This window comes from Armigeres subalbatus, chromosome 3, assembly GCF_024139115.2.
Source record: "Armigeres subalbatus isolate Guangzhou_Male chromosome 3, GZ_Asu_2, whole genome shotgun sequence".
Lineage (NCBI taxonomy): Eukaryota > Metazoa > Arthropoda > Insecta > Diptera > Culicidae > Armigeres > Armigeres subalbatus.
The window spans coordinates 34,321,633-34,347,799 of record NC_085141.1 but is presented as its reverse complement, the minus strand read 5'-3'; the positions used below and the strand labels follow the sequence as shown (position 1 = coordinate 34,347,799).

Genomic DNA, 26,167 nt, shown 5'->3' with positions numbered 1-26,167 from the left:
AAGTGACACACATGTTAATAAACAATCAGAACTTGTTTTAGCTGTATCAGCTTGGTTTTCGACATAAATTTAAACTCCTTACATTCCGTTTGTCACTTATATTTTCGAGTTTAACGAATCATACATAAATAACTAAACACACAATTAGCGAAGATTTTTTTTCTCATTATTCTAGTGTTTATTTCGCTTGCTCCCCAGCGGCGGCGTCTGCAGATTGAATCCACCCGATCCGAATGTGGCCGTCGTCGCGGGAGCCCCACTTCCGTCGCCGAAGGTCTTTCCGAGACTACTGGTATTAGCTGTTCCCATGTTACCCATGGTCGATCCGAATGCTCCTGTTGTCATACCGCTGGGACCGGCAATTCCCATCATCGAACCGGAAGCCGATCCGAAACCGGAACCACGAGGCCACAAGGTCGAGTCCTGGGTTGTTTTCGGGACAAGTCCGGGATTGACGGGGCCCATGAGCGGCGAAAATGGAGTCGGTCCGGTGGAAATCGCGCTGGAGAATCGAACCTGACTGGCAGACTGCCCGGATGATTGACCATCGAACACGTCCGTGTTGTCACGCAGCAGATAGCGCCGAAGGTTCATGTATCGTTCCTTCTGCGATTCAACTTTCTGATGGGTTTCGTGTAACCGACCCGCAAGGGCGATGAAGCTCTCGTGAATTTGCTGGAGACCTCGCTTGAGGTCTGTGGCGGTGAAGTGTTGTGGTACGGTCAGCGACTGCATGTGTTTCTCCGTCAGTTCGACCTAAAATTGAGAGAAACAAATATTATTTTTTGCGGACGAACGATACTGCGCATCAACTTATGTTCAAAAGAGCATTGAAACGTAAGTGTGATTCTGGGGCTTCATTGCGCATCTGCTCTCGACAGCTCTTTCAGCTCAGGCAAATGAACATACGAAATACATAAGGCAGAAATTATGAATCTACGAGATTGTTGAAATTCTTTGAAACATAAGTCTCTCATGCTTTTCATACTGAGCTCTTCACATTTCATTATTGTGACTTACGTTGTTCATTCGTTGCATTAACGAATTTCATAAGACACCTTTTGGTATTTTGTTCAAAGTTGATTTGAAGGAAATCATAAGATATTTTATGAAATACATAATGCCCATTTTAAGTTAACCTAATTGGAAGGAAAGAGCTTAAATCAGTGGTCCCCAGCATACTTACTATCAAGGACCGCACAGAAGTTTTGAGCTGTTGAAGCGGGCCGCAGTCATTTTGTAAGATTTGTTTTTCAGTTTATATTGCATATTACGGAATATTGAATATTTGAACAAATTATTTTATTCCTGTGAATATTTTTTAAATAAAGCGTATACTTGTAAGGACAATACATTGTAAAGATTTTATCGCCGTGGTTGACTTTTAGTCTATAGTACCGTTTTTTGCTGTAGCGGACTTCATTTGAGAAATTGTTTTTTCGCCATAGCATCTTTTCGGCTTAGTTGGCAGAAAATATTCTATACTGTTTTCCCAAATGATCATGTGGCAACCGCTTCCGCTACTGCTTCATGCTCGAGGTTTATTGTTCACTATAACTTGTTGTAGCAAATAACGAAGGGGTTACCAAAAAGTCTATTGGGATTTTGAGAAGCATCCGCTCGAGATTTTGAGCAAAATTCGTTAGAGCTTCTAATAGAATCCCTCTGGAGCTCTGAACAGATTCCGTTTGTGATTCGAAATAGAATTCGTTCGAGATTCTGAAAAGTGTTCGTTTGGAAATCTGAACAGAATCGGATTATGATTTTAAACAGAATCCGTTTGAAATTCTAAAGAGAATCCATTCGGGATTCTGAACGAAATTCCGGTCGAGACTCGGGGCAGAATCTTTTCGGATTTTGTTTGGAATTTCAAATATATGTAGTCTGTTTATGATTTTGTTTGAGATTCTGAACAGAATCCGTTTGAAGGTTCTGAGCATAATCTGTTTGTGATTCTGAAAAGAATTCGTTTGGTATTCTGAACAGTATCCATTGTTGATTTTCAACTTATTTTCTGGAGGTGATAATCCACCAAATTCTAGCTTACTTTTGCCAAAACCTAACTTATCAATGGGCCACATGCAGTATATTCTCAGAAAACCTTCGTGGGCCGCAGGAAAAGGCTTCGAGGGCCGCATGCGGCCCGCGGGCCGCACTTTGGGGATCACTGGCTTAAATCGAGAGAATCATCTTCTCACACATTGTAAAGGTTTTCAAGTCGTGCGGTTGAATTTTTCATCGAGGGAGTGTGGATTCAGTTGAAGTGTTTTCAGGTGCCAACGGGGAATAATAAGTGTTTAACCGCAAATTAATTATTGCGCTAACAATTTAATTTAATTGTATTTAATGAACAGTTTTTATTCGTATGAGATGAGTATTTTTTTATAGATTCGAAGACATTTTACTAGAATGCGTTCGACACCACTTATTTATTCATACTCCCTCGATGTCCTCGATACAACCGAAAAATGAATTGAAAATCACCGCATGTATGCATATAAGCATGAATGAACAAAACATGTTTATTATTTTCTGCCATTAAGCACATGGTCATAAATTCGAGAAAAATTTCAATATTCTTGATTTAGGAATTCATAATTCAGCATTATGAATCGATTAATATATAGGGAAATGCAATAATAAATTCATAAATCTGCATTATGAATTAAATAAGATGCTTCTTAAACATTACGAAATTCATAAGGCGTGGTTATGGCCTCCAAATGCTACTTCTGTAATTCATAAGGTGGAGTTATGGTTTAATTCATGTCAAGCGTACAGCGTTCATAATGCATCATTGTAATTTCATAAATGTGCCTTAAGAAAATGTTATGCTTTGTATTGACCATGAAAATTTATTTCATAATGAGTCCTTTTGAATTTCAAATCCAAAACTTGTGGCAAATTTCCAAAAGGCAGAATTATGATATTCGAAAGCCAATTTGCGACAGCTTGCATGGTTTGCTCGTTTCGAGTCGAGATGCGCAATACCACCCCTGGTGTAATATCTTTTAAGCGTATGTGAAGAAAGTGGCCAGGACCGTAAACCAGTTTAAGCGTATGGGTAAATATCACTATTTCCACGAGAAACCCCTTAAGGTCACTCCTGACGGAATCCAAGTTTAAAAGTGCTCGCGTTTTCGGAGGCTCACCACTCGATTCAGAGGCGGCGCACAACTGTCATTTTAGTTGATTTAGCTTTGCTGCGTCGCAGCATGCGTGAAATGATAAAAATGACAGTTGTGCGTTGCTTCCAAATCGAGTGGTGTGCCCCCGAAAACGCGAGTACTTTTAAACTTAGATTCCGTCAGGAGTGACCTTAATCGAAAGATTATGAGTACACGCTTTAAATTTACAAGTATAAATTCGTTTTCATCATTCGATGGTCACGATTGAAACAGCATCGGTGTTCGATCTCACATCACATCGTGTACTTAGACACCCTCTATTTATACGTCATTCCGTGACTTAAAGGACTGTGAAAAGAATCAATCATACATCTCCAGTTAGATTAGCGACTAATTATCAAGTATCGGTTGTAGACTTACCAGTAGTTCGGGTCAGAGTCTATTATATATAGAGTTACGCAAAGAGTGAAGCCAAATCTACCTATTGAACTGTCAAACCGTCTACCTATCGAGCAAAGTAAACAAATGCTTGTTGGTAAGGCGGGAGTATTGTTATCGTCTTATGATTATTATGGCGAATTAAAACACATGAATTGAAATGTATTAGATTTGTTCTAGAAACAGCTTCAAAAAACTTCAATACACCCCCCAATAAAGTAGCAACGAGAAACTCACGTGTTTGCACTTTGTGGGTGACTTGGTTATCAAATTAAAAAGCTTTAGCAGTGAACACTCCCGTGAAGTCACTTTAAGGGTTGAACAAAAATGAAAGTTGCAAACAGAATACACTGGATTTTGTTTTTACACGATTTACATTTTCTCAATTTTCCACTCATCCTAAATGTTAAACGTATAATAATTATCATGTGATTTTTCTTTGATTTATTCTGGATTTTTTGAAACATGTTGCGATGAGTTTGGTGGCAAATTGAAGTCACACGATCAAAAATACGAGCGAAAAAAAATCGTGTAAAAACAAAATCCTGTGTAACAAGAAGATCATTCAGAATAAGTGTAAGAAGATCCTCTTTGTGCAACTCTATATAAAAGACTCTGGTTCGGGTAAATCGCCTTTTTGCCTTTCTCGTATACTAAGTATACGGTAAAGGCTATATGATCGCTCCAAAAACAAACTTTTTATAGAAGGCCCGGAGACCCATAGTGTTATATACCGATCGACTCAGCTCGACGAATTGAGGTGATGTCTGTGTGTATGTGTGTGTGTGTGTGTGTGTGTGTGTGTGTGTGTGTGTGTGTGTGTGTGTGTGTGTGCGTCTGTGCGCACCCACCCAAAAAAATTTCACTCATTTTTTAGGTACTTATCCTTAACCGATTTACTCGCAACAAAATGCATTCGACGCAGGACACTCTACCATTGTTTCCTGTTGAAAATTGGTCAGATCGGACAATGGGCTCGGAAGTTATGGCCAAAATACCACTTTTATTACTGAAAAAAATGTCACTCATTTTCATGCACTTATCCTTAACCGATTTACTCGTAACAAGTTGCATTCGACGCAGGATACTCTGCCATTGTTTCCTATTAAAAATTGGTCAGATCGGACTATGGGCTCGGAAGTTATGGCCAAAATACCACTTTTTTATAGAAAAATTGAGTAAAAAAATGTCACTAATTTTTCAGGCACTTATCCTTAACCGATTTACTCGCAACAAATTGCATTCGACGCAAGATACTCTACCATTGCTTCCTATTGAAAATTGGGCAGATCGGACTTTGGGCTCAGGAGTAATGGCCAAAATACTATTTTTATAATGCACGAGAAAGGCACCATTACCGCTAGGTGGATTAATCAGGGTTTTTCTCGACAATTTCGTTCGCGATAGTCGAGTCGAGGTGACAAACAAAAGATATTTTAGTTACTAGATAAAGATTGTCGCTACTGTTCCCTTTGTTCTGCTGTCCGAAACATGTGTGGTGGTACATACCTGTCAAATCGTATGGATTTTCCTTCTTTGACATTTAGCTCCCCTATCCTCGCCAGCAAAAGATGTTCCGGACAGCGACGACAGCGACAATCGTTATCTAGTAACTAAAATATCTTTTTGACAAACGCAAAGCATAATATACACCCTACTGTCATCGCCTATCTCGATAGACCCCACTTGCTTCTCGTATTCCTGCATTATATATTGCCTGATTTTCTCAAAATTGCACGCGGCCTACCCTTCAGGAAAGGTACCGCCGCGCTTTTTGCACCCCGTTTACTTGATTCTTATGAGTGAATAGCATTGCGGTGTATCGTTTGGCGCGGTCGTACCTTTCGACAGTCATTCGCCGCGTGAAATTTTGTGCAAGTACCCATTTGGGAACATTACAAACGCCGCGCATTGTGTCATATCCAGAAAATCTGACAATATGGGTTGTACCATTTTCATATTTGTGGTGCTACCGCTATGCACAAAACTGATTCCAAACAATAGTTTTGGTACCAAAACTCTGCTAGCTATTTGAAGTAGTGTTCTTCTTGCTCCTCCCCCCATCCGGTTTCCAACTGCCTTGAGGAAATTTAAAGTTGTCTGACATTTGCTGCGTACTTCTCCCACATACTTTTTGAGATTCAGACGTCGATCGACTGTAACTCCGAGAATTCGTGCGTGCTGGACTTCCGGGATAGGCCTCTGTTCCATAACTAAGACGGGAGTTTCGGGGTGTTTACGTTTCTTACAAAGGTGCATGAAGTTAGTTTTTTTCCGTTGAAATACTCAGACCGATACGTTCACTCCATTTCTCAAGTAACTTTGCAGCTTTTTGAAGATTTCTTCTAACAGTTTTATGGCCCATCCACAATGGTGAGCGCAGCGGCAGGTTTTGACAGAAAATACATGGGTTGACTGTCAAAACGCGCTGCTGCGCTCATAATTGTTCATCATTGTGGGGAGCCCTTTAGGGTTTGAGCCGGACACAACTACGATGACATCGTCGGCGTACACAAAAATTTCCACTCCTTGAAGTACGTATTCGAAGATTGACTCCATTAACACAAGAAAAAGGGTTACGGATAGAATGGATCCCTGCGGAACTCCTTTCTGTTGTACACGTTTTGATGAAAGCTTGTCACCTACTGTCACCCGGAAACAACGATCAGCCAGGAAGTTCTGAACAAATTTCAACATTCTTCCCTGAAACCCCCAAAACTTTAAAATTGCTAGAAATTTGGTTTTGTCGGCGGTATCATACGCTTTAGCGATATCTATCATTAAAATTTCACAATGAGCATTGTTGTCCATCGGTTTCCTTAACGACTTTTCAAGAGCGGCTAAGTATAAATCAACGCCACGGCCTTTACGAAAGGCAAATTGATTATTATTCAATGGTTGTTGTTGTTCTAGCTTTTCCATGAGCCGTCTATTTACCATGCGTTCAACTGTTTTACCTAGGCAGCTTAGTAAGGTTATAGGTCGTTGATTGCCAAGAATTTTGTAATCCTTACCAGGTTTAGGAATAGGTATTATAATACCTTCTTTCCAGTTTGATGGTATGTTACCGGTTCTCCAGATGTCGTTAATTGTGTCGAGTAGTTGAATTTTAACTCTGATGGGGAGGCGACATAACATGGGGTAGCTAATATCGTCGATCCCCACCGACTTACTTCCAGCTTTATCCTGCGCCCACAGCAGCTCACCAATCATGAAATCTTTGTTTAGTTCGTTGTCTACCGGTGATTCATCAAACACATGTGTTTGCAATTCTTCATCTTGCTCAGGGCCTTCTGAAACGTGTTGAAAGAAATCGGCCAGGTGTTGAGCGATACATTCGGCTTCGGTTTCGATTCTATCGTCAATTTTTAGTATAGGATGTTGTTTCCGTCGTTTACCGCAAAATGCATTGAAACGCTGCCACATTTCGGTACTGGATGTGTGGGTTGAAACTTGCAGCAAAATCGTTCCAACATGTTCGTTTTGCTTGTTCAACCACCTTTCTGGATACGTTGCGGGCCACTTTAAAATCTGTTAAAGCTGATTCCCTAAGTGGGTCTTCTTTTTCCATGCGCCTCAATTTGCGTAGTTTCTTCCTTCGATCCCGAATCGCCGCTTTAACTTCGTTATTCCACCATGGAGTTGATTTCCTTCCTACTTTACCGGATGATCTGGGTATGCTGATCTCCGCTGCTTCGATTAATTTTTGGGTGAATTCTTCTACTGTTAGCGTCCTGTCCCTCGGTATACGCTCTAGGATTGCATCCTCGAACTCGCTGCAGTTAGCGTTTTCGTGTAACCACTTTATTCGTCGGCGTATTGGTGATGTCATCAGGCCAGTTCTCAACAGTACAGGGTAATGATCGCTCGATCTGGTGTCGTCGTCTACTTTCCATTGATGTTTACCAGAAATTTCTGGTGATGCGATGGACAGATCTAGTGCCGATGTTGTTCCGGTACGAGGGTCTAATCTGGTGTGTTCCCCTGTATTTTATAGCACAAGTTCGTTGTTCGTTATGAATACCTCTAAAATAGCTCCGTTTGAGTCTCGTTTAGCGCTCCCCCACATTGGACTGTGACAGTTAAAGTCTCCTGCTAATACGAATGGAGTTGGAAGCTCACTCAGCAATTTCCCTAGTTCTTCTCTCAAGGTTTGAGGTGGCGTATGACACGGAATGTACACGCTAGCGTATAGGTGGCTGAAATAGGGTATACGACTTGTGCGGCTACTATTTGCAGTGGTGTTTTCAGCTGGAGAAATTTGTACGATGAACTTTTATGAACAGCGAGACCGACTCCGTTTTGCGATGCTGATCGTGGTCCCGGACGAATGGACTCTTCACGGCAAAATTTCTGAAGATATGATTTGTTCAACAAGCGCGTTTCCTGCAATGCTATGACCGTTGGCTGGTATTCATTTGTGATAAGTTGGAGTTCAGGGTATCGCTCTCGCACTCCATTCACGTTCCAAGATCAAGATCATTTTCGCCGCCGACTCGTCTCGATGAATTGTTTATGATTATATCTGCAAGTTGGTGTGCATCAGGTGGCTGTTGTATATTATTGGATGTAAGAGTACTTGCCTGTGCGGTGGAGGGGGTCCCATCGCCGACTGCCGCCGGAGGAACAACAGGCGAACCTGGATCATCTCCGATCAGGGTCGGCTCCGAGCAAGGCTTGGTTTGTTTCTTTACTGCCTGATTGTAATGTCTGGATGCTTTCGGGAATTCGCAGGCCGCACTGGGGATTCACCGTCAACGGTTGGGTATGACGTCCCGGATAGTTCGTCCACCCAGCTGCGCTCCCTTATTAGAGAGTGAGGGGGGTACTGCACATTCCCCGCCCTCAAGCCTACTGTAGTCATAGTCGGGAATGATGTCGATGTTGGTGAATTTATCGTCATTTTCGGATATTTTGTAGAGACTTCGATCGATGTTAGGTTTGTTTTCCAGGATTACTGGATTTTGTGATGGTACTGCTTGAACCGATTTCTTCGCTGTCAGATATGTACATCCGTGTGCTTTGGATGTCCGCTGGAACTCTCGGGTTGCGTTTCTGGATATTGGTTCGTTTTGGAGGAGGACTTATATCACCCATGGACATTTGGTTCGTTCGCAGATTTTCAGATGCATGCTGATTTCCTTGAGTCTTACGATTTCGGCGCTTTGGATTAGATGGGTACTTTTCTGCCTCCTGGTCACTATCGGTTTTCTCGGTATGTTTCTGTTGGATAATCTGTTGTATTTCTTGTTAATTTCGTATTTTTTCGGTAAGTTTAATTATGTAGGCTTTCATGTTATCCATCTTCTTTACTAAATTGTCGATTTCAACTGATTTTGCTTTGACGTTCTCTGACAACTCTGCTATTTGTTCTTCCTTCTTTTTATTCACTTCCATCAATGCGTTGTATCGTGCACTATCTAGCCTTGGCTATGCTGTAGCCTCTGCTTAGCTGTCGCCACTTTGGACTTTTCTGCGCGCTTCTGGATAAGTCTAATTATGGTCGATTTTAACCTTCACCACTTTTTTTTCGTTTTGTATACAGCACAGCTTCTGGAAGTGGGTCGATGATGCTCTTTACAGTTAATACAGCGTGCTGGTTCGTCACATTCCTCTACTGCATGTTCTCCAGAGCAATTGTAGCATCGCTTTAGCCCTGGGTATCGTGCACTCAAATGACCGAACTGATAGCAATCATAGCACTGTAGCGGATTCGTGTAGAATGGTCTTATTGGCACACGTAGTAATCCCACCTTTACGTACCTTGGGTATGTAGTTCCGTTAAACGTTATAATTATCGCTGGCGTGTTAACTTTCTGTTTGTTCTCCATTCGCATTATACGTTGGACACGAATTACTCCTTGAGACTCCAGGGCTAGTTGGATGTCATTTTCTTCCATGGCTAACAAGTCAAATGTTGAGATGACACACTTAGTTAAATTTAACTTCGGGTGCAATTTTATGGAAACTGGTGTGCCATCAATAAGCTCGGTGAGTGGGATCAATTTTTCGGCATGGACAGGATTACGTACTTGAATAGTGTAACATGATCCCTTTGCTTCGCTGCGTGCTGATTCTACTGTACCTTGGATCGCAGATTCTACACTTTCCCCGATGATAAATGGGTTTTCGGGAAGACGGGAATTCCCTGTAGCAGTCATTTGTAGAATGATCAGTTTACCGAAATCATTACCTGGATCTAGATACGGCGGGTAACGTGGTCCCGTAGAACCTCCGGACATGCCTCCGGAGGCAGCCATGGTTAGTGTTTTGTCCCAGTACTCTATGGATGGGTCATACCGTGGCGCCGGAACCAAGACAATAGTTTTGCAGGACAACAGTCACCTGTTGCCTACCCCCCTACCCCAGTTGTTTCTTCGTTTTAGTCTATGTTTTACTCGATTCGTATCCACTGTGTATGGCTTTCCAAGATGTGAGTCGATATTGTTATATTATCAGCCGGATGACACACACCTATGCTTCTGGCTCCAGCATAAAATTCACGTTATTATTTTGCTGTTGGCGTTATTTTCTGATAAAATATTGTTATCAAATATTCAAATTTGTTTTGCACCGTACTAACCGTGTTGTGTTGAATGACGGTCTTATATATTTTAATTGAAAATCGAACACATTATTCACGGCACGGAATACGTGGTACATAACGAAAATAGTAATAAATTCATTCAAATCGCTTAACAAAAATTACTCCATCACAGAAAATTAGTCCTGAAATGATGTTTTTGTTTACTAATTTTGAATTGTCAGTGGGGCCCACCGCGCGCTAACCCCAGAGATGCTAGCCACCATTTTTTCCCATTGGAGAGATAGGCGATGACAGTAGGGTGTATATTATGCTTTGCGTTTGTCAAAAAGATATTTTAGTTACTAGATAACGATTGTCGCTGTCGTCGCTGTCCGGAACATCTTTTGCTGGCGAGGATAGGGGAGCTAAATGTCAAAGAAGGAAAATCCATACGATTTGACAGGTATGTACCACACATGTTTCGGACAGCAGAACAAAGGGAACAGCAGCGACAATCTTTATCTAGTAACTAAAATATCTTTTTGTATTACACCCTACTGTCATCGCCTATCTCTCCAATGGGAAAAAATGGTGGCTAGCATCTCTGGGGTTAGCGCGCGGTGGGCCCCACTGACAATTCAAATTTAGTAAACAAAAACATCATTTCAGGACTAATTTTCTGTGATGGAGTTAAGCGATTTGAATGAATTTATTACTATTTTCGTTATGTACCACGTATTCCGTGCCGTTCGATTTTCAATTAAAATGTAATAAGACCGTCATTCAACACAACACGGTTAGTACGGTGCAAAACAAATTTGAATATTTGGTAACAATATTTTATCAGAAAATAACGCCAACAGCAAAATAATAACGTGAATTTTATGCTGGAGCCAGAAGCATAGGTGTGTGTCATCCGGCTGATAATATAACAATATCGACTCACATCTTGGAAAGCCATACACAGTGGACACGAATCGAGTAAAACATAGACTAAAACAAAGAAACAACTGGGGTAGGGGGGGTAGGCAACAGGTGACTGTTGTCCTGCAAAACTATTGTCTTGGTTCCGGCGCCACGGTATGACCCATCCATAGAGTACTGGGACAAAACACTAACCATGGCTGCCTCCGGAGGCATGTCCGGAGGTTCTACGGGACCACGTTACCCGCCGTATCTAGATCCAGGTAATGATTTCGGTAAACTGATCATTCTACAAATGACTGCTACAGGGAATTCCCGTCTTCCCGAAAACCCATTTATCATCGGGGAAAGTGTAGAATCTGCGATCCAAGGTACAGTAGAATCAGCACGCAGCGAAGCAAAGGGATCATGTTACACTATTCAAGTATGTACGTAATCCTGTTCATGCCGAAAAATTGATCCAACTCACCGAGCTTATTGATGGCACACCAGTTTCCATCAAATTGCACCCGAAGTTAAATTTAACTAAGTGTGTCATCTCAACATTTGACTTGTTAGCCATGGAAGAAAATTACATCCAACTAGCCCTGGAGTCTCAAGGAGTAATTCGTGTCCAACGGATAATGCGAATGGAGAACAAACAGAAAGTTAACACGCCAGCGATAATTATAACGTTTAACGGAACTACATACCCAAGGTACGTAAAGGTGGGATTACTACGTATGCCAACAAGACCATTCTACCCGAATCCGCTACAGTGGTATGGTTACTATCAGTTCGGTCACTTGAGTGCACGATGCCCAGGACCAAAGCGATGCTACAATTGCTCAGGAGAACATGCAGTAGAGGAATGTGACGAACCGGCACGCTGTATTAACTGTAAAGAGCATCATCGACCCACTTCCAGAAGCTGTGCTGTATACAAAACGGAAAAGAAAGTGGTGAAGGTTAAAATCGACCATAATTTGACTTATCCAGAAGCGCGCAGAAGGATCCAAAGTGGCGACAGCTATGCAGAGGCTACAGCTCAGCCAAGACTAGATAGTGTACGATACAACGCATTGATGGAAGTGAATAAAAAGAAGGAAGAACAAATAGCAGAGTTGTCAGAGAACGTCAAAGCAAAATCAGTTGAAATCGACAATTTAGTAAAGAAGATGGATAACATGAAAGCCTACATAATTAAACTTACCGAAAAAATACGAAATTAACAAGAAATACAACAGATTATCCAACAGAAACATACCGAGAAAACCGATAGTGACCAGGAGGCAGAAAAGTACCCATCTAATCCAAAGCGCCGAAATCGTAAGACTCAAGGAAATCAGCATGCATCTGAAAATCTGCGGTCCATGGGTGATATAAGTCCTCCTCCAAAACGAACCAATATCCAGAAACGCAATCCGAGAGTTCCAGCGGACATTCAAAGCACACGGATGTACATATCTGACAGCGAAGAAATCGGTTCAAGCAGTACCATCACAAAATCCAGTAATCCTGGAAAACAAACCTAACATCGATCGAAGTCTCTACAAAACATCCGAAAATGACGATAAATTCACCAACATCGACATCATTCCCGACTATGACTACAGTAGGCTTGAGGGCGGGGAATGTGCAGTACCCACCTCACTCTCTAATAAGGGAGCGCAGCTGGGTGGACGAACTATCCGGGACGTCATACCCCAACCCGTTGACGGTGAATCCCCCAGTGCGGCCTGCGAATTCCCGAAAGCATCCAGACATTACAATCAGGCAGTAAAGAAACAAACCAAGCCTTGCTCGGAGCCGACCCTGACCGGAGATGATCCAGGTTCGCCTGTTGTTCCTCCGGCGGCAGTCGGCGACGGGACCCCCTCCACCGCACAGGCAAGTACTCTTACATCCAATAATATAAAACAGCCACATGATGCACAACAACTTGCAGATATAATCATAAACAATTCATCGAGACGAGTCGGCGGCGAAAATGATCTTGATCTTGGAACGATCTTGGAACGTGAATGGAGTGCGAGAGCGATACCCTGAACTCCAACTTATCACAAATGAATACCAGCCAACGGTCATAGCATTGCAGGAAACGCGCTTGTTGAACAAATCATATCTTCAGAAATTTTGCCGTGAAGAGTCCATTCGTCCGGGACCACGATCAGCATCGCAAAACGGAGTCGGTCTCGCTGTTCATAAAAGTTCATCGTACAAATTTCTCCAGCTGAAAACACCACTGCAAATAGTAGCCGCACAAGTCGTATACCCTATTTCAGCCACCTACGCTAGCGTGTACATTCCGTGTCATACGCCACCTCAAACCTTGAGAGAAGAACTAGGGAAATTGCTGAGTGAGCTTCCAACTCCATTCGTATTAGCAGGAGACTTTAACTGTCACAGTCCAATGTGGGGGAGCGCTAAACGAGACTCAAACGGAGCTATTTTAGAGGTATTCATAACGAACAACGAACTTGTGCTATAAAATACAGGGGAACACACCAGATTAGACCCTCGTACCGGAACAACATCGGCACTAGATCTGTCCATCGCATCACCAGAAATTGCTGGTAAATATCAATGGAAAGTAGACGACGACACCAGATCGAGCGATCATTACCCTGTACTGTTGAGAACTGGCCTGATGACATCACCAATACGCCGACGAATAAAGTGGTTACACGAAAACGCTAACTGGAGCGAGTTCGAGGATGCAATCCTAGAGAGTATACCGAGAGACAGGACGCTAACAGTAGAAGAATTCACCCAAAAATTAATCGAAGCAGCGGAGATCAGCATACCCAGATCATCCGGTAAAGTAGGAAGGAAATCAACTCCATGGTGGAATAACGAAGTTAAAGCGGCGATTAGGGATCGAAGGAAGAAACTACGCAAATTGAGGCGCATGGAAAAAGAAGACCCACTTAGGGAATCAGCTTTAACAGATTTTAAAGTGGCCCGCAACGTATCCAGAAAGGTGGTTGAACAAGCAAAACGAACATGTTGGAACGATTTTGCTGCAAGTTTCAACCCACACACATCCAGTACCGAAATGTGGCAGCGTTTCAATGCATTTTGCGGTAAACGGCGGAAACAACATCCTATACTGAAAATTGACGATAGAATCGAAACCGAAGCCGAATGTATTGCTGAACACCTGGCCGATTTCTTTCAACACGTTTCAGAAGGCCCTGAGCAAGATGAAGAATTGCAAACACATATGTTTGATGAATCACCGGTAGACAACGATCTAAACAAAGATTTCACGATTGATGAGCTGCTGTGGGCGCTGGATAAAGCTGGAAGTAAGTCGGTGGGGATCGACGATATTAGCTACCCCATGTTATGTCGCCTCCCCATCAGAGTTAAAATTCAACTACTCGACACAATTAACGACATCTGGAAAACCGGTAACATACCATCAAACTGGAAAGAAGGTATTATAATACCTATTCCTAAACCTGGTAAGGATTACAAAATTCTTGGCAATCAACGACCTATAACCTTACTAAGCTGCCTAGGTAAAACAGTTGAACGCATGGTAAATAGACGGCTCATGGAAAAGCTAGAACAACAACAACTATTGAATAATAATCAATTTGCCTTTCGTAAAGGCCGTGGCGTTTATTTATACTTAGCCGCTCTTGAAAAGTCGTTAAGGAAACCGCTGGACAACAATGCTCATTGTGAAATTTTAATGATAGATATCGCTAAAGCGTATGATACCGCCGACAAAACCAAAATTTTAGCAATTTTAAAGTCTTGGGGGTTTCAAGGAAGAATGTTGAAATTTGTTCAGAACTTCCTGACTGATCGTTGCTTCCGGGTAGCAGTAGGCGTCAAGCTTTCATCAAAACGTGTACAACAGAAAGGAGTTCCGCAGGGATCCATTCTATCCGTAACCCTTTTTCTTGTGTTAATGGAGTCAATCTTCGAATACGTACTTCAAGGAGTGGAAATTTTTGTGTACGCCGACGATGTCATCGTAGTTGTGTCCGGCTCAAACCTTAAACTGTTAGAAGAAATCTTCAAAAAGCTGCAAAGTTACTTGAGAAATGGAGTGAACGTATCGGTCTGAGTCAGACAACTTTAAATTTCCTCAAGGCAGTTGGAAACCGGATGGGGGGAGGAGCAAGAAGAACACTACTTCAAATAGCTAGTGGAGTTTTGGTACCAAAGCTATTGTTTGTTACCGTCCACGATAACAATGGACCATTTATTCAGCCACTCGCTTTTATGAACAATAAGTTAAATTAACCCAAAATAGAAACCCCTTCAGAATTGTCAAAAAAAAAAACTAAACCTACTAAAAAAAACCAAATCGGCTCTGGGCTCTATCAAGGACGAAATCTCCATCTAGACCCCACTAGTTCCGGGGCGAAGAACGAAGAAAAAGCCGAAAATAGAAATACGGGCGGAGGAGATTCAAGAGGAGATCGATTCGGAACGTGAACGACGTCAGACGTGCTTCAACGACGGAAAAAAAAACTTGGTTGGTGATTTTTGATCATCGTTTTCCTTGGCCGTGACAATTTCGGTGAAGTGCGAGTGTTCAATACGATAGGAAGATCGACGAAGTGCCCGGAAAGGTTGACCTAGTGTTTCTTGCACCTGGAAGACGGTGAAATTCGGTGTTTTTGGACGGCCATCTCTGGCGAAGTGGAAAACCACGTGCCGGCACAGTTTTAAAACCAAACCCAACCCAGCTTCTGGCCTGCCGAATCCAGTCCGGCTTCAGGCCTGCCGAATCCACCTCCAGGAGGCCCGGAGATACCAATCCCGCCGACCGAACGTAAGAAGGAAATATCATCGTGTCCAACCTATCAAGCACCACCGAAGGAAGTCTTGCAGCAAGTGCCAAACCCATCCTCGCTCGGAGGCCCGGAACCGTGGATCCTGGAAGCAAAGTGCCCGAAACCACCGAACCCACACCCACGTGGATTTCAGCGACAAGTGTCCCCTCCTCGTTCGAAAGCCCCGAAAGGTGGGTCCACGAAGCTACACGTCCGAACCCTTAATAGCTCAGACCCGGTGTCGACCCGAGCCTGCCCCGCTGGGCCGAGAAGCCGACCAGTTCCCTTCGTCGGTTACGTATCCCAGGCTCACCTGAAGAGCACTTGCAGCGGCCAAAGTGACGTCAGTGTTGGGTGCATTCGCCAAGTCCCAATTATTCTCGGGCCATCGAAGGTATGTACGGACCAGATTTCGTACCTCCGTCATGTGGCGTAAATCAAGCTTGTCACTATGGGCCCCAGCCCACCAATCGGCCGAATCAGCTATACTAACCGTTACTAACCCTATTCAAATGAACTAAAACTAACCTTCTTATACTAACATGAGCTTTCAATAAAAAAGACAAGTAAAATGTATCCACAAGCTTTTCTTATTCGTTCATAAAGTGCATGACTGTCCGTTGGTCCTTAAAGGTCTTCCTCTGTCCGCTTCGTGGTTGTGTGTCCCTTCGAGCCGGTTAATCGTCGACCCTGAGCAATAGAGGTGAGCTAGTTAGGGGCGTAAGGACGTCCACTGCCCAGACGTAGGGACGTCACAAGCAGTTACATGTTTGGAATCAGTTTTGTGCATAGCGGTAGCACCACAAATATGAAAATGCTACAACCCATATATAATGCAGGAATACGAGAAGCAAGTGGAGTCTATCGATCATTCATTTCATTTATTTAGTTAACATCTAAACAGATAACACTGAATCAACAATTTGACGCCACAATACACGGTTCGAGGCCGCATCTCTCCATCCTCGGATACGCCCCACGCTCGCCAAGTCGTTCTGCACCTGGTCTGCCCATCTCGCTCGCTGCGCTCCACGCCGTCTCGTACCTGCCGGATCGGAAGCGAACACCATCTTTGCAGGGTTGCGTCCGGCATTCTTGCAACATGTCCTGCCCATCGTACCCTTCCGGCTCTAGCTACCTTCTGGATACTGGGTTCGCCGTAGAGTTGGGCGAGCTCATGGTTCATTCTTCGCCGCCACACACCGTCTTCTTGCACACCGCCAAAGATGGTCCTAAGCACCCGTCTCTCGAATACTCCGAGTGCTTGCAAGTCCTCCTCGAGCATTGCCCATGTTTATGTCCGTAGAGGACAACCGGTCTTATAAGCGTCTTGTACATGACACATTTGGTGCGGTGGCGAATCTTTTTCGACCGCAGTTTCTTCTGGAGCCCGTAGTAGGCCCGACTTCCACAGATGATGCGCCTTCGTATTTCACGACTAACGTTGTTGTCAGCCGTTAGCAAGGATCCGAGGTAGACGAATTCCTCGACCACATCGAAGGTATCCCCGTCTATCGTAACACTGCTTCCCAGGCGGGCCCTGTCGCGCTCGGTTCCGCCCACAAGCATGTACTTTGTCTTTGACGCATTCACCACCAGTCCAACTTTTGTTGCTTCACGTTTCAGGCGGGTGTACAGTTCTGCCACCTTTGCAAATGTTCGGCCGACAATGTCCATGTCATCCGCGAAGCAAATAAATTGACTGGATCTGTTGAAAATCGTACCCCGGCTGTTACACCCGGCTCTCCGCATGACACCTTCTAGCGCAATGTTGAACAACAGGCACGAAAGTCACCTTGTCTTAGTCCCCGGCGCGATTCGAACGAACTGGAGTGTTCGCCCGAAATCTTCACACAGTTTTGCACACCATCCACCGTTGCTTTGATCAGTCTGGTAAGCTTCGCAGGGAAGCTGTTCTCGTCCATAATTTTCCATAGCTCTACGCGGTATATACTGTCGTATGCCGCCTTGAAATCAACGAACAGATGGTGCGTTGGGACCTGGTATTCACGGCATTTTTGAAGGATTTGCCGTACCGTAAAGATCTGGTCCGTTGTCGAGCGGCCGTCAACGAAGCCGGTTTGATAACTTCCCACGAACTCGTTCACTAATGGTGACAGACGACGGAAGATGATCTGGGATATCACTTTGTAGGCGGCATTAAGGATGGTGATCGCTCGAAAGTTCTCACACTCCAGTTTGTCGCCTTTCTTGTAGATGGGGCATATAACCCCTTCCTTCCACTCCTCCGGTAGCTGTTCGGTTTCCCAGATTCTGACTATCAGTTTGTGCAGGCAAGTGGCCAGCTTTTCCGGGCCCATCTTGATGAGCTCAGCTCCGATACCATCCTTACCAGCTGCTTTATTGGTCTTTAGCTGTTGAATGGCATCCTTAGTCTATCGATCAAGTCCCGTCGAATCGATAATGGAATTACCTTTTAACTATTTGGTTGTCCAAAAATCCGTATTCAAATCCATTCGTTTAATAGAAAGGGAGCATCTTCTCAATGACAGACGAATAACAATGGCAGTTCTTTATGCTGTCTAAAACCTCATAGATGATAATGAGCATAGGGGCAGTAGGGACAATATGAGCCACCCTCATTTTGAGCTGATTGACAAGTTCTATCATGTAGAAGTTATACAATCTTTAAGAGGATGCTCCACATATGCATCAACGTGAAAACAGCATTAAAATTCAATTCAAACATGAAAATACACTTGAAAATGTAAATTTTCGCTGCATAGGCAAAATTATTATAAGATTTGAAGTTTATAAATAAGGTTTTGACACAAAACTGATTAAAATACAGGTCAAAAACACACCACAATCCAAAGATATATTAAAATGGAATATTGTACACACATGTTTGTATTGATACAAATCTGAATTTATCATAAAACTTTTTTGACGTTGGACTTACGTCTTTCTTTACTATACTGGGTGTCATTTAGATTTTAGGAAATCGAGAGCGTTACGCTGGAAGGGAAGATTTTGAACGTTACTAGCGCTTTTATCTTTCGATGGATTTTTAAGATTTATATATCAATCGACTCGGACACTCTCCAGCATTTTGCCTATTTCACTGAAACTTAAGGTGACACGGGAAGCACAAACGATCATCAAATCGTCATCATTTCATCATTGAATGCTTAATTTTTTTTCTACAACAAATATGATTTTGAAAAAGTATCACCGGCGCGTGCTTACTCGCAATCTACATGCTGATACATTTACAGTTACATCAAACAACTGAAAACCGAAATACGCCGCTCCAAAGTTGCGAGGTGATAATACTAGAAAGAGACGAAAGATAGGAGAAATAACACGGTGTTTAGTGCCTCCCCGAGTCACCTTAAGACGATTAACGATAAGCTATTGAAAATTTCAATTCTTGTCAAAGCCAGCAAAAAATTCATATGTAACCAATCCCGTGCATTCCTAACACGGACATCAGAATGCGGTATGTCACAGGCCTTCGGGTCCGTCGGAAGATTTTCTTTGTGTATAAAAGAAGTAGTGCGAGTGCGAGTCATTACAATTTGTGACAGCAGCGCATACTGACGTGCTTTTAGCTCGCGCATTTTTCGTTTCGTTCGTTCGTTCGCTGTGTTTACCTACACAGCGACAGCATGTAGTCACCAGCGGTAGAACTGCCGGTGGAACTGCGAATATGCATGAAAGAAGTGGGTGTATTTTTTTTGTCATTCTGTGCTTGATGATGGTCGGGTGCAATGGTGTCGGTTGCGATGGATGCAATCGCCCATCGCATCACTCGGAGTTCGGTGGTGGATGAAGAAGAATAAAATTAGAGAGATTTGGTCTGCTCATCCAGGTGATTGGTTTCATAATTCAAATGATCTCAGGATGAGTACGAGTCATGTCATATGACTGACCATATGTTAATTTGTGCTTGGTACTAAACGACATGTACATTAAAACATGGTTATACTATAACAGTTCTGATTTCATATCAAATAAAATCAACTACACTGATGAAAATAAAAATTTGATTAAAATAATTACTTTCATTTATTTGCAGAAGGTATTAGCAATTAAAGATGCACAATCAGCAATAGTGTTAATATCCATTTTAGATTACAAAATTTTGCTGTATTACATGTAAATGTTTTAAAAAAAGTCCGCAAAAAATAATTTCCAGAAGAATATTTAAATAAACTTTATCTTATACTTTGTTTTTTATTTTCTGAGAAATTGTATCATTAAACTTGACGTAGACATGGAGTTTGGAATCAAAACATTTATAATTTTTCGTTGATGTATTAGCAGTATCTCCTCTATTTTAGTAGAGGGTTGCTGCTCCTTGACTTGTTTCTTATTTTCGTGATTTTTTTCATCAGTAAGCACGCATGGTAGCAAAAAGAAGCAACGAAATTGGTGCTGCATTTCTTTGTTTGGAAAACTTATCATCAATAAGAGATCTATAAATGCCCTACACTTGCTTGAGTAAATAAGGGCTTAATAGTTAGAAACAAAGCAATTCTAATTATGTATTTATTTCCAGAAGTTTTGAATACACAAATTGCAAATAATTCTACACAGCATGGAAGTTGTCTTTCCAATATAAGTTAAAAGTTAAATGTAAATACGTTACGTTTATACAAGTCCTACGTCTACTCGCGGTTATGTTGAAAACATTACCCATTGCTCGTTTTTTTTCCCAAAACCGGTCTCTATGGGGCAATATGGGCATACCTGCACAGAGCAAGATCTTCTTCTTCTTCTTCTTCTTATTGGCATTACCTCCCCACACTGGGACAGAGCCGCCTCGCAGCTTAGTGTTCATTAAGCACTTCCACAGTTATTAACTGCGAGGTTTCTAAGCCAGGTTACCATTTTTGCATTCGTATATCATGAGGCTAGCACGATGATACTTTTATGCCCAGGGAAGTCGAGACAATTTCCAATCCGAAAATTGTCTAGACCGGCACCGGGGTTCGAACCCAGTCACCTGCTTTGTAGCCGCGCGTCTTACCGCACGGCTAAGGAGGGCACAGAGCAAGATATCAGGCCTTAAAATGCGAACAAGTTCAAATTTCAGTAGTTAAATACAAGAATATTATCATATAAATGTAAGATTCATTACGGAAAAATTACAACAGCGCGTTACTGCGATTGAAACAGAAAAAATGACCATTGACCAAGTGAAATGTGGCTGTTCAAACGGTGAAGAGTGGCAAATCGGTTCAGTCCTCTGTTTTTTAATTTCTTTTGGTATGGAATACTCACAACTGTTGTAAGAATATCATATTCTTCCATATTACGATACTTTTTTCGCCTAAATAATGGGTGGCCCATACTGCCCCAAATGGTGGCTCATATTGCCCCGTATAGTCGGGAACACACATTGAAATCAATACATTTTCAAAAGTGCATTCCAACAATTTCCAAACGCATTTTTCGTCATTCATCGACGTTATATGAAAGGTAACATTCTCTAGTATGAGTCAACTACATTTGAACGATGTTTTGCCTTTCTCGTACACTAAGTGTACGTAAAGGCTATAATATTGCTTCAAAACAAAATTTTGATAGGAGGCCGGAGGGCCGATTTTTATATACCGATCGACTCAGCTCGACGAATGATGTGATGTCTGTATGTGTGTATGTGTACAAATTTTGTAGACACACTTTTTGGAACTTAGCATTATCCGATTTACTCGCAACAAGTTGCATTCGACGGGGAATGCGGTCCCATTGTTTGCTATTGAAAATTGACTCGATCGGACATTGCATTTCGGAATTATTGAAAAATCATTGCTTTTTCCCAAGGGTCCCCCCTTGGAAAAAAAATCAAAGCCGAAAAATTTTTTTTTTTACGAAAATGGAGGCAATACATTTTAACTAATGCAAAAACATGCAAAATGATTGAAAAAATGTGATCTATTCTCCTAAAGAGCTTTTTTGCCCTTTCTAATGTGATTCTTTCAATATATTTTATAATGCACGAGAAAGGCACCATCACCGCTAGGTGGATTAATCAGGGTTTTTTGAGCTTTCAGCGCTTTTCGGAACGATTTCCTTAGGTGGCCCATATTGCCCCGATCACCCCTACGATATTTTTTTCGGATTCAGCCAGTGTATTAGAGGCTTTGGAAAATGGTCAGTCTACACATCCTTGGATCCAACGATTGCAGTCCAAACTAGAAACAACACGTGTTGTGCTTCGTTGGATACCCGGCAATGTGGGTATAGCGGGGAATGTAAAGGCAGACATTTTAGCTAAGCAAGGAACTAATGCAGAAATAATGGATGTCCCAATACCAGGAGACGATGCCCAGCGATTCGGTAAAGATGTTCTTCGACTTCAATGGGAAAATGAGTGGCATCAAAACTCAAGTTTCCTTCGAACCATAAAAGCTTCTACACTTCCATGGTCAGATCGCCCTTCATCACTTGAACAGAGAGCTCTAAGTAGGCTAAGGATAGGACACACGAATATAACACACAAACATCTTTTTAATAAGGACTCAAATATCTGTGAATGTAATATTCAATTATCAGTACAACACATACTTGTAGATTGTAGAAAATACGAAGAAAAGCGAAAATTGATAAATCATAAGGATAATCCTTGTGAGATCCTTAGTTTTGAAAAATGTGCAGAAGATAAACTCATTAGATTTCTAAAACAAACAGATTTGATAAGTAAGCTATGATATCAAAAATGTAGTAATGTAAAAATGTAAAAACCCGACTTAATCCACCTACAGTGAACGCAACCCTTCTTACACTTTTGAATGGTTGTGTGTGCCCAGTGCATATTACAATTTCTATGCATATGACCTTCAATTGAGTATAAAATAACTGATATCATCATGCTTTTATCGATTTCAAAATAAAAAAGGGATATTTCTGGAAATTTAACAATTTAAAAAAAATACAAAAAGACTGCAGATTTGATTTGCCGCCTTAAATGGCAATATTACAGCTTCTGTTTAAGCCCAAAAGAGTTCAAATCGGGTCATAGACGGCTGAGATATTGGTGTGACAATTCTTCATTAGTAGTCTGAAAATATGTCTCATATTCGTATTTCACAGATATCTCTGAAACCGAATTTCCAATTGCAGAAAAAAATGAATGGGTCCAATGACAAAAACATAGCTTTCGTTTAAAGATAAAATCGCACAAATCGGTCCAAGGACGACTGAGATCTTGATGGGACATATTTTAAAAATGTGTGAAGTTGATACGTCTAATGCTTTATCTTCGAATTTCAGAGATATCTCCGGAACCCAATGTCTAATTGCAAAAACAAAATACAATGGGTTCAATGGCAAAGTCATAGCTTTCGTTTAAAGATAAAATCATGCAAATTGGTTTACAGACGGCTGAGATATTCATGTGACATTATTTTGTTAGTTTTCTGAAAATGCACTTCATGTTCGTATTTCTCACATATCTCTGGAACCAAATGTCCGATTGCAAAAAAAATTGAACTCGTACAATGACAAAGTCATAGCTTTCGTTTAGTGTTAAAATCGTGCAAATCGGTCCACGGACGGCTGAGATCTTGATGTGAGATTTTTGTAACGCACACACATACGCACACACGCACACACACACACACACACACACACACACACACACACACACACACACACACACACACACACACACACACACACACACACACACACACACACACACACACACACACACACACACATACATACATGTGCTCAGTTCGTCGAGCTGAGTTGATTGGTATATACGACTTGGGTATCCGAGCCTCGGATAAAAAGTCGGTTTTTCAAGCGATCTTTATACCCTTCTTAGGGTGTAAGAAGGGTAAAAAGAGAGGATGAATAACTTCAAAGTTAAAATCCTTTAATAAATAAAAAAAATCATTCGATGGTTAACGATGATCGGAAGCAGTGATAGCGATAGCCATTCGATTTTGTTGGTAGCGATTGCTTATCGTATCGCTCAGATTGCACCGCTAGAGGCAACCGACTTAATCGCAGCAAGATTAAGATTTCATGGTCGATCGCTATTGTAGAAAAATGCTTTTTTTAAATATTTCTCGCGTGATTTTTGAAAACGTCGTAAGTCCAAAAGAGAGGCTCTCTTTGTTTACTTTCTCTTTCGATTATTACAAAGCCATGCTAACATTTACATTGGATTTTCCAGCACTGATCTGAAGAAAATAGCTTTGTCTAGTATGCTGAGGTGAAAATACCTATTGCAACAAATTTTAAACTAGCATATATATATTAGCAAAAGAGAGCGTAATGAAAGAGAGTCTCCCATTTGGACTTACGACGTTTTCAAAAATCACGAGAGATTTCTTCTCTTTAATTCAAGGATGTATTGCACTGACAAAATAAAATTTAAATAAAAAGACTGAGCTTAAAATCTCATCAAACATTTAGTGAAGGCAATCAACAATTATCCTAAATTCTTCATCCTGATTTGCAGTTGATTGTCGACCATTCTAAACTATTTTAATTAGGGAGCGTAGGAAAATGGCAGAACATATTAAATATCAATGCCTTTATCACCCATAACCAGTTTTAGTATCAGTGCTTTATTGATACTGCACCAAACAACTATTAGGACGAACGGCCTTTCGATAAATTAAGAAAATTTAATAGTTTATTGTATTTGCAATGATCCATTGTTAAATTATTGAATGTGTGCGCATAACATACTAAGGGAAATAATTATATAGTAATATAATTATCCAATCTAATGCATACCTGCTGTTTGAGATTGAGAAGATCAGTCTCGTACTTCTGGATCAGCTCGATAAAGTACTGCAGCGGCATCGTGTTCTCGAACTGCAGTCCCGCCGGTGTGTCGTGGGTCCTCTGTGCCATGTCGGCTTGCTGGATAATGTTGCCCGTTTCGGCCCGCAGCATCTTGATGGCCGACTGATTATTCGTCACGCTGTTGGATATGTCGATCAGGCTCCAATTCAATCGACTGATTTCCGAGGAAACATTGTACAACTTGCGAGAGGATGTCCGCGCAATGTCCGAACTGAATGATTTCTGCTTCTTGATGTATTCTTTCAGCTGTTCTACGGTGTTGACAATTTCCTGCGGAACCTGAAATTCCTTTGCCTTGGTGCTATCCTGTTTTCCTTCGACGGATTTAGGTGCGGTCGCATTAATGTCAACTCCTCCTAATCCAATAGGTTTTGTGAGTCCACCTCCGGTGCTGGACGTAGCTACAGAGGGCGTTAAGGTTGTAGCCACTGCTGGCTTGGGAGCTTCAAAGGTTGTACCAAATCCGCCACCAAGAGACAATGTTTGTGTCGTGTTCAAACTCAAACCAGTTCCCAAAGCAGGGACTGCCGCCACCGCTGCTGTGGGTGCACTAGCTCCCGGTAGTGCAAATCCCGTAGACGTGGTGGTCGTTGTTGCTGGTGTCGTCGAGGTTCCCCCACTGAAATTGAATGCCGGAGCTGCTGTGCCGATTGCCGGTGCCGCCAAAGGAGCTATGCTTGACGACGGTTTTGCCAACGCACCGAATGCTGGCGCTGCGGCTGTTGGCAGTGCCGTGACAGTTGCCGTCGGAGTCGCCCCAAACGAGAATCCCGTTGCCGGACTGGCAACAGCTGCAGCAGAAGTGCCTGCGGATGGGACTGCTGTTGTAGAAGAGGCGAACGAGAACGATGGTGCGCTCGTCGTCGGAGCTCCGAAACTAAAACCAGACATTATGAAAGTCTAGTCAATTACACTTTCCGAAAACAGAGTTTTACTCGATTTTGTATTAATATGATAACTAAACCGCGTATTTATTTGGTAAACGGGCGTCCGCGTTTTGGAATTTGAGTTTGACACATTTATGAAAATACACGATGATTAGGAAAAACTCAAACATTTATAAAATAACCCCATGCATAAAACATTTGACAGATGGGAAATTTCCTGATACACCGACGAAGTCGGGTGCCGACGAAACCAACCGATTTTATCAGGATTTTATCACAGAGAACAGACGTTGAAGCTGCACTCGTTATGTTGTGATAACTTTTTACTGTTCATTTTGAAATAACTTTGGAATGTCGCCGTTATCCCGTGCAAAATCAGCGCTAGTATCACCAAAAAATGCCGCTGTGCGCTACACTGAGAACAACGCTGCAGTAAAAATTACCATTCTGATGGTTTAAATTAAATGCACAACGCCACTTGATTTGTGCAGACTACATGTCGCATTTGTTTCGAACAGAATGTGCGTTTAATTTTACCATGGGACTATCATGAACGCGCAACGGTAAAATCTACTATGGTTCATGGTCAACTCCACTACAATATACCGTTAAAATGAAATGGGATTGTTTGCAACCACGAACCTGCGTTCGTGTTGGTGAGAAATGTCGGCGAGACCCTAATTGCGTTTG

The 26,167-nt window shown here is 42.1% G+C and overlaps 1 protein-coding gene across 1 annotated transcript; it reads right to left on the bottom strand.

Moving 5' to 3' along the window:
* Positions 1-83: 83 nt before the first annotated feature.
* On the bottom strand, positions 84-25,618 carry LOC134225914 (nuclear pore complex protein Nup58-like). Its single transcript, XM_062706354.1, has 2 exons — positions 24,519-25,618; positions 84-756 (listed from the first exon to the last, which is right to left on the bottom strand). Exons 1-2 carry the CDS (start codon positions 25,479-25,481, stop codon positions 172-174), a joined length of 1,548 nt encoding a protein of 515 aa, XP_062562338.1. The 5' UTR covers positions 25,482-25,618; the 3' UTR covers positions 84-171.
* Between the last annotated feature and the right edge of the window lie 549 nt (positions 25,619-26,167).

Excerpts from the sequence above, each read along its gene's own strand:
- LOC134225914 (XM_062706354.1), bottom strand. The coding sequence starts at position 25,481 with ATGTCTGGTTTTAGTTTCGGAGCTCCGACGACGAGCGCACCATCGTTC. Across the intron at positions 757-24,518 it reads TTCTCAATCTCAAACAGCAG|GTCGAACTGACGGAGAAACA; the intron begins GTATGCATTAGA and ends TCTCAATTTTAG.